At 35.8% G+C, this 18,437-nt stretch overlaps 1 protein-coding gene across 1 annotated transcript in view; it reads right to left on the bottom strand.

Moving 5' to 3' along the window:
• Positions 1 to 2,419: 2,419 nt before the first annotated feature.
• The window catches only part of ALDH1A1 (aldehyde dehydrogenase 1 family member A1), a 31,113-nt gene continuing 15,095 nt past the window's right edge, over positions 2,420 to 18,437 (bottom strand). Inside the window, exons 6-14 of the mRNA XM_071448605.1 lie at positions 17,432 to 17,493; positions 15,287 to 15,415; positions 12,734 to 12,847; positions 11,043 to 11,145; positions 10,305 to 10,489; positions 8,657 to 8,821; positions 6,687 to 6,844; positions 5,068 to 5,142; positions 2,420 to 3,009 (exon numbers count right to left, since the gene is read on the bottom strand). Of these exons, the coding sequence (XP_071304706.1) occupies positions 2,937 to 3,009; positions 5,068 to 5,142; positions 6,687 to 6,844; positions 8,657 to 8,821; positions 10,305 to 10,489; positions 11,043 to 11,145; positions 12,734 to 12,847; positions 15,287 to 15,415; positions 17,432 to 17,493 (1,064 nt within the window). The 3' untranslated portion in view covers positions 2,420 to 2,936. The remainder of the gene's footprint in view (positions 3,010 to 5,067; positions 5,143 to 6,686; positions 6,845 to 8,656; positions 8,822 to 10,304; positions 10,490 to 11,042; positions 11,146 to 12,733; positions 12,848 to 15,286; positions 15,416 to 17,431; positions 17,494 to 18,437) is intronic.

Here is an 18,437-nt window from a genome sequence, read left to right as displayed (position 1 = left end):
CTTTGAGTCAGTAAACTGGCAGTTGAGGAACAAGTAGGATCATATTCTTCTTTTTTTTCTGGCTTGGGCATCATCCTATACTGTGAGCAAATGTGCTTATGTAAGTCAGACCAGACTATGAAATTTATTGAGCCCTTGTTTGCCTCCTTCAAACACATTTGAACTCCTTAAGGGAATGACACATGTACTGAATTCCTTAAGCTTACTAGATGCCAAAGGGTATATCTCTTTACATAGGCATCTCGTGGGAACAACTTCAGTGTGTCATCAGATCAATGCAAATCTCTATTTGACTCTGATGAAAACTTTGGGTGTTAAACCTTGGCTGAATGACAGACTTTGCCTCTCTTCCTTTCTCCCTCTCTCTTTTCCCTATACATAGTATACACATAAAAGAAATTCTCTGACTCAAGGCATTTGAAATATGGCAACTTCAAGTTGCTACTAGAAGTCACATTTTGATCACATTGAAAAAATAAAATTAACAGGACAAGATGATTACCAGCTTTCTTTTACGAAGACTATCAAATGGTCTTGATCTAAAATACATATTCACAATAATGTTGGGAACACTATTAAAATATTTTAGACATTCTAATGATAAAAAAAAACAACAGTGCATACAAGGGTCCAGTCGGTCCTTCTCCTAAAGAGCTGTATTATGCTGTGTTTTTCTTTTCCTTGCATTATATTCCAAAGTCATTCTTTGCTTGGGCTTGCAGTCACAGGCACCATGGTAGGACTGGATTTGCAGTCCTGTGCTGCCAAAGAACACTCTGATTAGCCCTAGTCTGCTTCTAAGAGCTGAATGGTTACAGTGGTTGGACCATACCAGAAACCACATGTGAGCCTGCTTGCTTAAGGTCACCAAAAACGAACTCCGTTTTGCTCCCTTGTATCCTTCTTCCAGGTAAAGAAGTTAAGTCGGGAAAATCAGGAATATAATTTCAGAATCACCCTCTTGATCCAAGAGAAAATTAAGAGATAGGCTTAATTTGACTTATTTATTCTTCTTTGAGATTTCTCATCTTAAATACAAAAGCAGAAGATAGTAGAGATTTTTTAAGATCCACCAACTCTACAAATGGCTTTTTATTTCTTTTAAAATATGAAATCCTTTACTGTATCTATTTTCACTAATACTATGTTCATTGCCACTTTTAAAGATTTTCAGATAATTTTACCATTTTTTTATCTGCAGCTTATTTTTAAAGATTTTTTTGTTTGTTTTTTACCTTATTTGTAATTTATTTTTATTTCTATGCTTTCTTCTGTTTACTATCCTCTGCGGAAAAATCTCTGATAATTATTTTACAGTACACTATTACTTCTGATTAATTCTTCCTTCTTTTCCTTTATTAGTCTTTTACTTGTTTCTTATATGAGACCAGAATTCAATTTGTTTGAAAACTATGCCTTATGAAGCTACTTTAGAAGCATGAATATGGGATTTGGAATGGATACGTTCGAAAAATAGATGGTATAGAGGCTGTGGAGAGAAATACCACAAATTTTTTGTCCAGTTCTTAATGGAAAAAGGCATTCTGAGAAGAGTCATAGGCTGAAAGTCTCATCTGTATTTTGTTCCAACTATAATATTCAAAAGAAAATTAATTAAAAAGTGACCAGTTTATCCAAATGAACAGAACCCTTTTTCCTTTTTATACTGGGCAAATTCTCCATACTTGCTGCTTAAAAATTTTTGTTGTGCCATGTTCTTATTACTGGGCAGGGCTTGTACTGTGCACCAGGTTGTCTGTAAGGCTGAGCCCATGTAACAGAGTTGACTTGTGGCTCTGGATTCAGTCCTGAGAAAATATGAGCCTGTCAGCAGCAGGCTGTGACAGGCTGTCTGAAGGCCACCATCCCAGAGCTTACCTGGTGGCTGCTGGTGCTGAGAGGCCATCGGGGGTACTGGCAGCTGAGCTGCTAGAGAGCTGTGAAAGGCACCTTGGGACACAGGTGCTTAAAGAGGAACTTTAGGAGAATAAGCAGCTGTAAGGAACAGAGGAGGAAACAGGATGATAAAAGACAATGGATTAGAGGAGAAAAGAATAGGGAAGAGAACAGGCTAGTTACGTGAAAGTATGTGAGTACAGGAAAAATGTAGCAGGTGTAAATCACAAAGGAGATTGCCTTCCCTCCCCTCCTCTTCTTTTCTTCACTGTCTCTTGCCCATAAGTCTGTTAAGATTTGTTATGCACTTACCATAGCCAAGTACTGGCTCTTTGCAAATTGTTTACTGTTCTGTGTGTTCATGTTTTTCCAGTTGTAATATTGGCAAAATATTGGGGTATTTATCCTCCATGTAGCAGATGTAGTTTATTTCTGATGACCTGAACATGCCACTGGTGCCTCTGGTACATTTTGCCCAGTGATAAACTGGTATAATAGAAAAGACTAATGAAGGGAGAAGTACTAGGTTTTGTAGGCGAACTTTAATATTTTTTTAACATACATATTACATTCATGTAGCATGATGAACAACTTTAATAGTCTGAGAAATGTATCTAGAGAAACATAGAAACATCTGCTAACTACTCTTTAGCGTTTTTGTTAAGACCATAAAGCAATGCAAGGAGAACTTGACATCTAACACTTACAAGAGCACATAAATTCAAACTGTACTTGCAGAATATACTGAAAAAGGAAAATTTTCATAACACTACAGAGAACTACAACTGCAAACAAGAGTAGATACTTCCAGATTTGGGTTTTAAAATGAGTTAGCTGTGAACCAGATAGTAAAGATTTTTTTTCATAATCACATTGATTTTTTCTATGCTACTCCTTATATTGTTAATGTAAGAAGGGTACCTCTTATACAGTCAGAAAGCAGAAAAGCTAATGCGTTACTTGGACAACAAGACAACTGAGAATTCAGATAGCCTTTGCAGATTCATTTGAAGATGTTAATTTCTGCCCCTCAAACAGCATTACGAGTTCTTTTGAGGAATTTTGATGGTGACAGTCTTAACTTCTGTGTATTCATGAAGACCATATTCTCCCCTAGATAAAAGAGAACCAAGAGTAGCATTTATGCTAATGCTTTTTATATGAGTTTTTTCTGGATGGGATTTTCAGAGGTAGTGTGCAATTGGCTGGATATGTAACAAGTACACTGGACACATTTAGAAGACAGCTGTGCAGCTAGACTGCTCCTGGAAACCTTTTGAAAAGCTACAGCAATGGTCTCCTGATAAAAATGGCAGAGAGAGTAGTTTTATTTCTGTGAGTGGTGTTTAATTTAGAGTATTTCTAAGCCAGATTTCTGTACAGCAGATGAAGAGCATGTTAGATCTTCACAAGTATGTTCAGCAAGTTATTTGTAAAGCTCTTCTTCTGATGTCAAGAGCTTTCTCCAGAGTCAGAGTATGAACTTCATCTCAAGTAAATGGGGGACAAAATTATTCCACAATGAAAACTGAGACAGTGAAAAAAAGTCTTTGACATTATGAGCATGTTTCACCTTTGTGTTTCCAGTGATGAGATGAAGCTTTTTTGTATTCCTAACTATTTGACGTCTGATGTAGTCAAACTAGATAGATATAATTAGATAGATATATTAGCAAAACAGAAATCTGTGCTCAGGACACTTGTGCTGGGTGAAAATGTTTACTGATTCCCTTCATTTGTTGGAGAGGATTTTTGTTGGTGTATGACATTTGGTAGTTTAATTCATAATGGTGTTATCACTCCAAGAATTATATGGATAATTTTATTTTGGGATCTAGGAAGTGAGTGGCTTAACACAACCACATCCTACTTTTTTCAGTGTAGGTTTGTTTCTCCACTTCTCCTAAAAATGATTGTCACATATTTACAAATTTTCTCATGACAGACATCTATCTGGTGATGAGTTTTTCCTTGTCCTATAGTGGGAATATTCTTATTGGTCTGATAATTGTGAATTTGAACCTGAAAACTTTGTTAGAATGAAAGATTCTTTCATTTAAAATGTACTGTTATAGAGAACATTTTTGATAGTCTGTTATTTCCAGCAAATAAATCCAAAAAATATTTCTGAAAAAGACTGTAATTCAAAATTGATTATCTCCCAATTATTGGCACCTGCACCCAACAAAGGCAAAGCTGTATTGGATAAAAATGGCCTAAATTATTAAAGGATTTCAATTTCCAGTTTTCTAAAGCTTTCAACATTGGCTTGACTGTTTCCTTTGAAGTCAGTGGGAGCTTTGCCATCAGAAGCAGATTGTGCCCAGTGATGAGCAAGTATGAAAGCACTAGCCTTTATCTCTGAAGAAACTACATAAAGAGAAGCTCTGAAGTGCCTCACCCATACATATCTGTTTTAATCACTTCCAAGGATCCTTAGGAGTGTTATGTATTTATCTTAATAAAAAAAGAAGGCTTATATGTACTAATTTTTACTCATTGCTTTAAAAATAGTTTGTTCCCCTACACATGATATTTTTAACAAAGAATACAAGTAAGGCTGGATATGATTCAAGTTGAAACTGGATTAAAACTCAGAAGTCTGAAAAAATTGGATTAGTTTGTAATATATGTATGCTACTCTGCTTCTATTCTGGAAAAAAACAAAGATCAAAAGACTACAGAGGATTATTTTCATCAAAACTTTTTCACCTGGCTGGCACGCACTCTAAAAACATTAGTTTCACAAATTTTAACTGAAAAATTTTGCTTAAATCAAGGATTTTGGAAAGTCTTGTGTTTTCAAAACCTAGCATTTAAAGGGGATTTCACAAACAACCCACAGATTAATCTTCATGAAAATGAGAGTTTCTCTATATATGCAAAAACTGTAAACCATAAACACAATGGTCAGTTTTGCTTAGCAGTAAACCCTGATATACTGCGAATTATTCATATTGAAAAAGTGTGCCCCTAAGAAATTTTCTTACTTATTTTGTAGAGGAATTGCTGGTTGATGTTGCCTCTGACAACATGATGTCTCTAAGCACTCTAGAGACTTATTTGCCAAAGTCTCAAACAGGACATCCTAGTTATGCATATTTTAAGTCAGGGTTTGGAATTTCATTTTGAATTTCCTGTGAATCTACAGCTTTAAAACTATTTACTTACATTTCTCGTCCATTTCCCGACATCTTAAAACCTCCAAAGGGACATTGAGCAGACAATGCACTATAGCAATTAACCCTAGAAGAACAGAAAAATTACTTTTGACAGTGCTAAACAATTTTTTTTTTCACTTCTGAAAAATCAGAGGTTTTCTGTCACCTCTAAAAACCTTATGGTCATTGTCACAAACTGCATTGTCATAAATCTAAGTATTTACTTGCAAAAATATATGTAGTTTGAAGTTCAGATAAATGAAGCATCAAAAACAACTACAGTTATTATCAGGGTACTAAAACTCAGCAAGGGTCTTCAAGCTGAGAGAATGTCAAATCTTTCTCTGATCATTGCAATAAAATTTCTAATTTGTATACAAGCTCTCTCACAAAAGGTTGTCCACGGATAAGTGTTCTGCAGAAGAGTTTATGTACCTTTCCAATAGATAAATACAGGATAACTTCACTATATATTTAGGAAGTTTTGTTGGGTTCTACTCAGTTAAACCTTATTCTGTATTGTGGTTGAGAATGAAGACACAATAATGAGTAAGAAAGGAATTTCACAGGCAACTTTTTAGGTATGAAGAATTTTGGCAGAATGTGCATCCCATTTCCTAGCTGAGAAGCTTTTTTTGTATTACAACTTTGTCAAATCAAATATTCTCTATTTTCATATCTTATATTCTATCCTCCTTGCCAGTCAATTGGTTCCAACAAAAGAGATTCTGTTCATAGCTAGAGGATTCCTAGACCACCAGTCATGTAAGAGCAAATCCCAAATATTCCACTTCTATTCTAAACTTTCTTCCATATAAAGAATACCAACTCTGAAGGCAAGATTGTTAGCTTATTTTTGGAAAGCATATGTTCTTAGGTCACAGGACTTGGGCAGGAATTTTTGCTGGTTGCAAGTGCTTCCAGATAAAATGTAAATTGGACACAGGTTTTGCATTCAAGTAAAATTGGTTGTTCTCCTTCTGATGCATTGAAATAACTATAGGGAAATGCAGGTCTTTGTCAGTGATTGTCATTAGACCCTGCTATGCCTCCAAGCTTTCACTCTTTCATTTCTTAGCTTTTTTTTTTCCAGCTCCATATAGGTTGTCTCTTCTTTTCTATTGCTGGAAATAGTTGGCCTTGTAGTAGTCCTCCCAGCTTGTATATCCATTCTTTGTTCAATCACATTTTATCAACCTTTCCCATTACAGAAATGGAAAAGGCTCTGCCCAGGTTAATGGCCACCGAACCTCACATAATTAACTTCTTTACACAATATCAAAACTGATCTCATTAATTATCCATTGGGCTATCCCCAGATCCTGAAGTAAAGGGCACTCTCACAGAATTTTCTTTTGTTTCCTTTCTTTTTAGCAAGTAAATTTCCTTTTTTTGGACTAAGTTTGTTATAAAATTGTATGATGACTAACAAGAAGTAATTATTTAGTAACACATAAAATAGGGAAACATATGGGAAAGATAAACAGAAGAGACAATGATCTACCTCTATAAAGATGACAAAGAATAAATATTAAAAAAACCCCACCCAAAATACTGTGAATATGTCTCACAATTAGTGGTATTGACACCTGCAGATCTAAAGTAAGAATTAAAAAAACCTTTATTTACCATACTGTTCCAGCCTGAAGGGCAGCTGCAAATGTCAATGCTTTGTCAATGTCTTTGGTAAAAACTGCTGCTGCTAAGCCGTAGGTGGTATTATTTGCCCTCTTGATAACTTCATCTATGGTTTTAAACTTCATGATTTGTTGAACAGGTCCAAATATCTGTATCAAACACATGTAAACATATGACATGAACTAGAATAACTTACTTTTTGAAGTAATTGAGGTATTTTAAATTTACTTCTGTCAGATGGCCTTATTCCTGAATTAATTCAGTCAAGAGTGAATAAAGTTCTAAAAAATACTATAAGTTTGCATAAAGATTTTTGCAATATGAAAGAACTCAAGATTACCTATTGTAAATAATTCTTAAAACCACAAATTAACAATAAAAACAAATAAACAGTGATCAAAAAACACCCATCATAAAGGTAGTTAGCATGGTGTCACAGTGTGCTATGTATCTATACTGGTTACCAACAAACTTGTGTTTTCTGGACAAGCTCTATTTTTAAAGTCAAGAAAGACATTCAATTTTTCATTCATCTAAATTTATTGTTAGAATTTTATCCCTGCAGGTAGCTGCACAACCGAGAATGCACTCCAAAGGAAACAACTAATTCTGCTTTCCATGTGGGTGTCAGGTAAGAAAATAGTCCTTCAGATTCAGCTCCCCTGCTACCATTGTTCAGAGTTCTCAGCTAGAGGTGCCTGTGCCTATCACACCAAGACTATGTGGGCTGAGGGAGGCATTACAACATCTAACTAATTCTATTTCCATAGACTGTGAGCTTTCTACTTGACTGAGTTTTTAGTCAGTGCTGGTTTCTAACTAGAGTTCTAAGGATTGATTTCCATAGATCAGAAAACCACTGAACATTTCTCCAATGCTCAAGTGGTGAGCTTCAAAACTCATTCTTTAAACATTAATATTATTTAAACTGTCTTGGCTACTCACAGCTCCTTTGTTCATTGCACTTAAAATAATGTAAGGACTAGTTCTTGTACTGCTGACCAAAGGGCAACTAAGAGAACTGCAAAAAAATTGTAACTGTGCTGTTTCCTACTTAACTTATAGTGTGGTGGAAACAATCAAAATTCTGTCTCGTACAGGTCTATCATGTTTTACAACCCTCTTCCTGTCACAATTAATTCTAAATGCTGTGGTGTTCATTTTAACTCAGGCTGTTGGCTCTTGCTGGATGTAGTAAATATGTTTAGGAGGCTGCATCAGCTTTATAATATGAAGTAGTATAATGGACACCAATTGCAGCCCAATTGCAGCAGTTATTAATTAAGATAAATGTAAAAAAAACCACAGAGAAGAAGTCATGACTTGACTTTGAGTCTTTATGTAGAGAACCAGCTCAGACGGCAGCTCAGCACTCTCAAATGTCTCTGGTTCCAGACAGTCACCGGTCCCCTAGCATTGTCATCTTAGCTGGGACAGTAGCAGATTCTTCAATGAAGTGTAGACACATCTGCAAACTGATCTAATTTAAGTAATCCCACAGGGGCAAAATGAAATGCCACAAACAAAATGCCTCTGGAAGCGCAATCCACCTAGTTTCTCACATGGCAAAGTAGCTGCCTAGTGCACACAGGCACCACGTTAAGTGGCTCCTTAGGCAGTGTAAAACATTCACAAGTTGTGCCTCCAAGGTTTACAGGTCACTGTGACTTTGATATGTGAGACATGGGCAGTATGGAGCAATGCAAACGTCCAAACCTCAGCATTTATCTATGCAGGAGCCTTTGCTAGCACAGCAGCCTCATACTACTCTCTCTCCTTGAGCAATCTGGTGAAATGGGCACCAAAAAACAACAGAAGCACTTTAAACACCGCCAGGATGGAACAACAGGTTTAATGAGAGGATTTTCATGTAGTCACTTGACCTTCTACATGAATATTTTGTGCAGATATTTAAACAGATGACTTCCAGTGAGAGAAGAGACTGCTGAAGATTTATTTACCTCTTCTTTGGCGATGCGCATATCATCTGTAACATTAGAAAAAACTGTGGGCTGGATGAAGTAACCCTTGTCTCCCCATGGACCTCCTCCACATTCCAGTTTGGCTCCTTCTTTTTTTCCACTCTCAATTAGCTCCAGGATTTTTTTATATTGCTCCTTATCAATCTAAATGAAAAGATATTTCAGGAATGAAAACAACACACACTGATAACAGTTGGTCTTCTAACTTATTAACCTAAACCCGTGTCCCTGAGCTGGAGAAAAATATGGCTTTTTCTCTGTGGCAATACACCACAGTGAATAGACCTGATACAGACTATTATTTTTTGTTTCTAGAAAACATTACTCTAGAAAGCATAACAAGGAATCTGATGACAAAGAGAGATATCTAACATAACTACCATAAAAGAAATGCAGCTGCACCCATAATTACAATTTCACATTAAATGTGACCATACCAGTTCTAAAAGGAGTACATTTTCTAATCTGTAAAATAATTAAGCTTCAGCTAAAGGTTGCTAAGGACAAAAATAGATCAAAAAAGGCAAATTATGAGACTGGAGGAGAAAAGAGTCTTTATGATCATTCAAATATTTTCATCATTGTTTTTTTCACATGTTTAACTTCCTAAATTTTTTAGTAAGAGTGTATTTACATCTCTCATTTAAATTGTTAGCATGAAATTCAAACTCAATAAAGCCACAATAATTTGAGAGAACATTTCTGTTAATTTTATATTAGATGTATACCAGACACAGTTGGAGTTTACTTTTTTGAATTTTCCTGTCCTTTGACTTTTAAATTCATTCTGCTGCATTAATTTTCTTGTATCAAAATATATTCCAGGGTATCAAAATAATATTTTTAAATTTGCCATATATTTTGTGGCTTGGAGTGTATTTTTTTCCAATTTACTGGATGTCTTTTATTACTCAAAATGACTGTGATAACCAATAAGGAATATGTTACTCTATCAAATGCATGGGAGTGGTTTTGTCTCCTACTTTTTCTTTTTCTCTACTACAGCACTTTTTTCTATGCTTTTATTCCATGTCCTGCAGTATAAGCTGATGTGGGAATAAGACTAGATAACTATTGTAACAGTGTTGAGTTCACAGCATTGTGATAGTAATACTTTTTAATGCTGCATTTTAACACTCATTTGATGGGAAAGCTGTTGCTATGATCTTTTTAACAAAAGGAGAAAAAAAACCTCTGGCATTTTAACTGTGTAATATTCTAAAACGGAAAGCAGCATAATAAAAGTCTAGTGCCTTGAAAAAGGGGAAAAGATATTGAAACTCTTATTTCTTCAAGCTAGTCACTGATAGTGGCACTATCTGAATGAAAAGTTAGCAAGTTCTAACATGACATAGGTGATTGTACGTGCACTTTTACAGATCTTGCATTAGGGCTTTTTCAAAGCATTATAGTTTTTTATAATTGCTTCCCTTCAATAATAAAAAGAGATCTTAGGCCTGTGTTATTGGCACAAATGACAATCACTCTGATTTCTTCCTCTTTGTACTCCAGACTAACCTCTACAAAACTGTACTTAGCCTTTAAACTTCTGCAACAGTAGGTTTAGTAGGATGTAAAATTGTGGTATCATGACAGAATTAGTCTGAAAACATGTAATATTACTCACTTGAGGGCCTTGCTGCACACCCGGTTTCAAAGGATCCCCAAGAATATACTTCTTTGCTCTTTCAATGCTCCGACGAACAAACTCATCATAAATGGGCTCTTCCACAAAAATCCTAGATCCTGCTATACAACATTGTCCCTGGTGATAGAACAGACCAATGTGGGCAAATTCCACAGCAGCATCCACTGCAAAGAAATGCAGAGTTCATCAGATCATAAACCTGAATCATCACATAATAAATTATTTACTAACCTTTGTCACCCATCTAATTTCCCTTTCTAGCACTTTTTATTTTTATGGCCCTTTAAAACACAGATATAGAGCCATTTACTTATGTCCAAACTACCCTTCTCAAGAGCATCATGGTACATCTAGCTGAACACACATTCAGAAATCCTGTAGATTTAACATTATTTGCCCTGTCAGGAGTATCAACAAAAGTATTCAGACAGGAAGTTAATAAACCTGTTTAAGATCCTTCTATCTTCTTTTCAGTCTTCATTCGTGTTTCATTAGGATGATCATTAATTACATTTAGGGTGAACAGGCTTTCAGAGTTCCACATCTATTCAGGAGCAATTGATTTTTGTGGCAATCTAACTTAAAATTATGGCATGACCAGAAAACATTAAAAATTACTTCTTTTTTGAAAAGATTAAAATAATTTACTGACAAAGAAAGGAAAAAGCATGTTGGATTTGCAATAGTAGTAGTTCATATAATAAAATTGCTACTAACAATCTGCATCTGCAAATATAATGTTAGGACTTTTTCCTCCAAGTTCCAAGGTAACTCTCTTCAGATTGCTCTTCCCTGCTGCTTCTTTAATCAGTTTGCCAACCTAAAAGGTAGGAAGAGGACAGCTTCATGTCAAAAAGTTCGTAATGGCCTCTAAGTACTTCTTTGATTTCCTCAAAAGCGAAAATCAGTTAAGAGATTTGTACTATCCCAGTAATAAAATGAAAAATAAGTTAAAATAAAACAACTGAAAAGAGTCAGGGTACAGGGCACCCTATGAGCTGGAAATGTTTTCTAGAAGAATTTCCCCCTGTAATGTTAACTGCCAAAGATACATGGTACTTTTTTGGTTACTACCACTCTACTTCCACGTATCTCTAGTCTAAAGCAGGCACGGGTTGCTGCTGCACCTTTTACTCCCGATTAAGTTAAAATTCCTTTGTTTTATGCATGAGAAGGCTCTTTAATGCACAAAGTTTCTGAGACAATCTACATTGGCTGCATGGACACTCTTCCTTGTTTCAATTTCTCTCTTGGATGCTAGAAGAGCAGGAAATGAACGCTGCAAGCTAGGACCCTTAGGCCGCCTTTTTCTACTGATGATATAATTGAAGGAACTACTTACTATGAATTGCCCTGGAAAAGCTGTGAAGAAAAAATCTGCTTGTAGCTCTTGTGGCTTTGAACTCTAGCTGCCTGTGTGTAACAACCATCAGGCAAACTTTCTCCCTCTGTCAGCCTTCCTGCCATCATTTCTCATTGCTAAATTGCACGGCTGGAAGAGAACAGTCACCAAACTCTAGAATACATGGGTCCATCTGCCTTTGGAGGATCACTGGGCACTGGGAATTGTAGTTGTCACTGTCTATTGGTAACATCTGCGGGATATTTCTCAGATGTCAGGGTTTTGGGTTGTTTTCATTTCTCATTACTGTAGAGATGAAGGTTTCTGAGAGTAAGCATAGCTCTTGCACTCAGTGTGTACTGATCCCTGACATGAAGCAATGATATTTATCTTTGGAGTCTATATCCAAGAAGTTAAGAGGCCAGATGGCAGCTTTTCCATTAGCATGCATTTAGACAGACAATATAATGAACTGTATCAAAGAAATAGCTAAACCTTAATCCTATATATAGCCTGCAATGAGAAATATTCAATTATAGCACTTCACAGAGTGAAGCTTAGGGAAAATTAACAGCGACCTTCCTTTTAAACAGATACATATTCAAACACCCAGACCACCCAGATGGTACTAAGTATCAATGAAATACAAAAAATCTGTCACCTCACCTAAACGTGTGCAGACTGAAGAATGAGCTTTCCTAGGTACCTTCCTGTCATCCTGCTGTTATTAAACTCAAAGATAACAGAATATCTTTAAAAAGGAATGTTATGAAAAAGTTTTGGTTTGAAGGAGTAAAGACTTAAAATACCCTTGGTGTACTAGGATCTACTGAATCTCACAGACTGCCTTTGTTTAAAGGTCTTTCCAGCAATACAAACATTGTTTAAATATGTTTAAAGTTAATAATAACCAACAAATCATTAAACAGACTTTGTTTAACAAACCAGCAGCCTTAAGAAAGAAGAGAGTTAAAATAATTACACAGAATAAGTTAGACATTAAATCATTGCTGGGAATCAGAGGGGCACATTTCCTGCTTATATTTTCTTGCATTGATTATAGTACCTCTGTAGAGCCTGTGAAAGCTACTTTGTCTATATCCATATGGTGAGAAATTGCTGCTCCAGCGGTGGGTCCAAAGCCTGGCACAATATTCACCACTCCAGGTGGAAATCCTGCCTGAATTGGAAAAAAATCCTGTAAATCTGGGGGAGAATTATAACTATAAGAACATGTGTTGCATGGTACTCCCTTTTCAGTTCTCCAGCCATCTTTTCTTAGCCATATATTTATTCTCAGCCTTAGAGCCCCACAAGGTTTCATTCTCACATGATTTACACCCTCTTTCTTTCACCTGTCTTTTAGGTTACTGAACTCTTTTTTTTCTTTTTTTCCCCCAAAGAATATATTACTTTCATTTTTTGTCAGTGCCATTTTTTAAGAAATATTTTTAAAAATTTTCTCCCTCAGATGTATAAAGAAATATTGCTTACTTTCATGTCTGCTTCATTAGAACTGTTTGAATCAACAGATGTGCTTGCTGACTTCTGCACATTTATGTCCATGCTAGATGGAATTTAATTAATGATCTGCTACTGAAGTTAAGAAAAATGATGGAACTCTGGATGTAGGTTGAAAGTATAGTGGGTAACGAGAGTTTACAGCAAAAAAGAGGCAGATTAGCTACCAAGCATGAACAAGCAGGCTGAGATAGGCATAGTTTCAATATCTTGCACATTTTTTATGCAAATAAGCTTTTCCTATGGTTCAAAACAAATGTATTAGTTCCCATAAATCCTGTATTAGATATGTTCCATTCACAGCAAAATAAGCTATTTTCTTCCAGTAGCTTGTCAGGCAAACTTCAAGGATGTGAGAAGAGTAGATGGAATTTTGTTGGTTTATGAAGCAGCTGCACAATCTCAATGACACTTGAGGAACACGGAATTAAAATATCAAATAGATTCATATCCTGCATTATCACTTCAATAAGTCTCTTTATAACACTAAACAGGATTTTGGAATTACGTGCTAAAACTCCATTTTTTTTTGGAAAATGGTGAATTTCAGGTGGTGAGTTGGAGCTCCTAAAACTCATGTCCTGTATTTTGGATACCAGGTTGTTACTTTTGTTCAAGCAACTTTTATTCCTTACAGTTTCATGCTCAGATACAGTCTGTCAATGTTTGTTATGCTCATTTAATTTTCCAGATAAATATTTACCCTGAAATTTAGACAATGAGGTTCTTTCCATTTGCTGAGCATTGTCTTTCTTACTTAAGTTGTGTAGAGAAATCTCCCTTTGAGCATTTAATTTTCATGTTTGTTTTAGGAGCTCTTCTCTATATATTAGTAAGGGAGACTTGTGAGTGTCATTAAGCAAGATAGTGAAGGTTACCAGAAGAGACTATATATATATATTTTTTAAGTGGGATTTTGGGAACTAGAAAGTTAAATTAGACCTTCAGATATTTTCATAAGTCCAAAGCAGCTATTGAAGTCACCACTGTCAGGGATTTGGCATCCAATGTACTTTTTTTATTCTGGATATTTGTCACATTTCCCACTTCTGAGCTTGACTTTCAAGAAATCAGAATATCACAATAGATATTTCATTAGATCAGAACAGAATTGAGTTATTTTTCCTGTAAAGTTACTTTTTTCAGAGAAATACACTTTCGGATACTTATTGTTAAAAATTGATAGAGAAGGTTTCTCTCATATTTTTAAAAGCTATTCCTCCTCCCCAGTATTATCTAATAGCATTTACTATGTGATGCAATAAGAGCAGGACATGGCTCCAGTCTGATAAAAAATTTGTTTCTGTGTAATATTAACACACAACCAATCAGTGGGCTGTGCTGAATCACTGTTTTAAAGCAGAATTATAAAATGTGCCAAGTCACTTCCATTAAAACTCTGCAAGGTTACTGCACGGGTGATTATTGACATCTGTGCCAACCTTTGAACAACTTAGATTGTATTTGTTGATTTTATTGGGAAGAAAGCTAAACTGTTTAACTGTTCTCTTTGGGTGTTTGCTGGACTGAGCATAATAGCTTTGGAGACACTAGCTTTCTGAAGAAACTAGCACACCCCTTATTCAGGAGCGCAAAGTGTCTTCTCACAGTTTCTGTGTGAAGAGAATTCACAGGTTTGGCAGCAGTCACCAGCTTGATTTTACAGCTCCCTGTTAATAATAAACTTAGGTGGATAAAAACTTTGTTCAGTTAAAAAAAAAAAAAAAGCTGTACAAACAGGTTCTTTTCTGTGATAACTGTACTAATAAAGTCATTGCCACCCACCTCCAAATACTCTGCACTTGACTCCTTGTTTGCTTTTGACTCTGAAAGGTACTGTGCTTTTGTAATACAAAAATATTTGCTAAAGAATGGAGTTTACTAAATTGATGTTGTGGGATTTTTTGTGTGTGTACTAGGCTGAAAGATATGCATGCTTTTGCCCTGGTTTGGCTTCTCTGGTTTACAGCAAGGTGAGTTCCACAGTGCAAGATTAGGCATGCAATGAGCCTGTCTTATATTACCTTTGTGGCATTTCAGCTGCAGTGTACTCTTACACTTCTGAGAGGGGCAAATAACCCTGTTGTTGGTGACTTACCTCTTTAATTAAGGATCCCATGTAAAGGGCACTGAGTGGAGTTTGCTCTGCTGGTTTGACAACCACCGTGTTTCCACAACAAAGGGCAGGGGCAATCTTCCAGATGAACATAACCAATGGGAAGTTCCACTGAAAGACAGATGAGAAAGTCTATCCTATTTCTAATACATCACCAAAATACCTCAGCTTTTTCTATTATAATAGTGCAAATTTTCAGCTGGGTGGTTGAGCTTTTTGTTGAAATCCTTTCAGAAAGAAGATGTTTTGAAAAAAACAATTGGCAAGCCACGAAGTACAAACTGGGGATTTTTGTGTATGTGTAAGTCCAGGGAATCCAAGGTATTAGTTACAAGCTCAAAAGACAATGAGTGTACTCCTTTAACAAAGTATTGCAGGCAGTTTTTGGATTAGTAGTGCAATTGGGAGTTTTGCTATCTTGAATGGTCACATCCATCACCAATTCAGCTTTCTAAGGGAAAGAAGGTAATAACACATAATGCTGCCCCTGCCCTCTCCCCTGGAGGTTTCACTGGCTGCTGTCTGTTGTGAGCAGTTCAGGCAGATTGAAGAGCAGCTGAATGCTTTGGATCCCTTGTTCTGCAGGGTGAGGGACAACATGACCAGGGGAAAACAGCTTTGTCCCTTTGAGAATACTTACTATGGTTTGGGTGACATTGAGGTCATGAGCCTCAGCTCAACAGATACCTTTTTGAAATGGGGGAAAAGGCAGTTAAAAGTTATCTATTATGTTAGAATAGCTAGGAGGAATACATGCAACGCTTCTTTTTTTTTCTCTCCTTGTCTCCTTTCAGACTCACCCCAGCCCCAAAAATAATGGGAGCATAAATAATGTAAAGTGAGGGATTACAAGGTTTCTGCATATTCATTGTTGAAGTTGTACATACAACTTATGCAGTTGTACATACAACTGCATAAGTGAAAGGAAGTGGAAATTGTGAGCTATCAAAAGTAGTTTGCAACATACACATAGTCCTCACAGTTTTGGTTTATATAGAAAACTGTAGTTTGTTGGTTCATGTTTTGATGGAGGGAAAATGAAGATATACTAAGAAATACTTAACATTTTATAAGGGAAGTCAGTGTTTATACTATCTGCTGCTTATATTTCCAGGAGATAATTATATTTTAAATGGCCACATCTAGTCTAGCTCTTTATCTTAGCTTGACTGAGTGTTTTACTTGAAATGCCTTGTGTCTGACCTACAAGGGGATCTAAACCAGCAGTTTCCCAAGCTCTTCTAGGGACTGGATACAACCATATTCAAACAATATTCTCTAAACCAATGTGGTGTCTAAAGCAAATTTTCAAGATCAACTTAAAAATGTCAGGAACATGAGCAGGACCCACATGTCTGAGCAGACCTTATAGACAGGATGACTTCCAGAATCTGTTGAGTTGTCAGGCATGTTAGGTGAGGCTGCTCATAACTACTGTGTGCAAGGTGGTGGGTGGATTAGGAGAGCCTAGTGCATATAACTATTTTCACCCACCAAAACTACATAGACTTCACACATAAATATAGAACTTGAGCTCCTCAAGTGTTTTGAATATCAGACTGAGGTAGGCCTTTTGAAACTTCAGTTGAAAAGAGCAAGTTCAAAACTGGGAATTCAGATGTGCTAAACAGGGGCTTTGTCTGACACATTCTTTGTGTTGTAACTTGTACCACCATCATGGTAAATGAGTCTTAGCCATAAACAAAGATCCAGCTGTCTGAATGCTGTACAGAGCATAACAGATCTTCTAGGTCTTAAAGAGCTTATTTTTTATAGGCTTATAGGCTTAAATATAATAGACTGTAAATATTACACTCTCCTACATGTTTGTTTCTAATTCTTTCAACAAAACACAATTTCATCTTTCAAATTATTTCATAAGTCAAACTTCTATTTGAGATTTATTTTCTCTCCATGTACAGGGAGGAGAGGGACAAGGTTGGACCACAGTGACTCATCACACACTGATGAATCAGAACTACAGAACTCCGGATCATCTCTATCTTTCAGGACCTGAAAAGTTTTGGTTAGTAATGTTTCACAAATGCATTAGCATAGGCAAAATTTCAAATGCGTTTCCATTTGTAGCAAGGAACATTTGTATTTACATAAATGGTTCCAACTTACTGGGATAATTTGGCCGCACACTCCAATAGGCTCATGTCTAGTAAATGTAAAAAAGTTTCCATCTAGGGGAAAAAGAAATAAATTAGTCATTCAGACAAAGCATTTGTGAGAAACAGTTAAATCAGAAACAGTTAAATCACAAAGATGATAAAGTAGGGTACCAAACTTAGCTGGATACAATTTTATTTATAAATGATATTTTCAAAATCTAAACTATGCAAAAAGCTATAAAGTACATCTGGATTCAATGTCTACTTGCTTCATAGCTCCAAGGTTTGATTTTTCCAGTCTGACTGTCTTTTTGCAGTGACAACCCTGTTTCTCAATATGGTATGCACAGCACACCAATAAGCATTCCTCATTTCTTTCTTTCTTTTATCACCTTTTTTTTTCTTTCAAAAACATTTCTTTTAAATCCTAGGTACATATCAGACATTTTTTAATATTAGATCTTAGCTTAAATCAAATCCATTAAATATAAAATTCTCTTTGATTCACATAAATATGTGTTCCATTAAACCTAGTAAGAAGGTCTACAGGAGGCAAAGAAGTTGGAAGTATTTATCACTCTAGTTTTCCTTAATTCCTTCTTTATTACCTTTTCCTTAATTCCTTCTTTATTACCATTCTTTTCTTGGCCTTGCTGAAAGAGGTAGCTAGAGAGACAATGTTTTCATAGAGCTGCTTAATGGGAAAGGGAATGGAATGAAATTTTAGCAAGTGCTGTTTCCTCATTCCTATCTCATAGTACTTTTCCTAGCATATTATCCAATCACTGAAGTAAATATTACTGCTTTGTGCTAATCTTTGCTTAAATATTTAGACACCCAGGCCTCACTACTGTAGCCTTGTATAAAGTATACATTGCTATGCAAAAGTAGCCTACCACATTTCTTAGATGTATGCACAGGTTAAATTTTTTTGGTTCATAAACAATACTTTTAGTAGTGTATAGAACAAGAAATAAATGTGAAGACTTACACTAAATGTTTAAACTGAGAACTAT

This window comes from Agelaius tricolor, unplaced genomic scaffold (assembly GCF_023055355.1).
Source record: "Agelaius tricolor isolate 1412-34295 unplaced genomic scaffold, bAgeTri1.0.p SCAF_27, whole genome shotgun sequence".
NCBI classification, from domain to species: domain Eukaryota; kingdom Metazoa; phylum Chordata; class Aves; order Passeriformes; family Icteridae; genus Agelaius; species Agelaius tricolor.
This window is presented reverse-complemented; position numbering and strand designations above follow the sequence as displayed.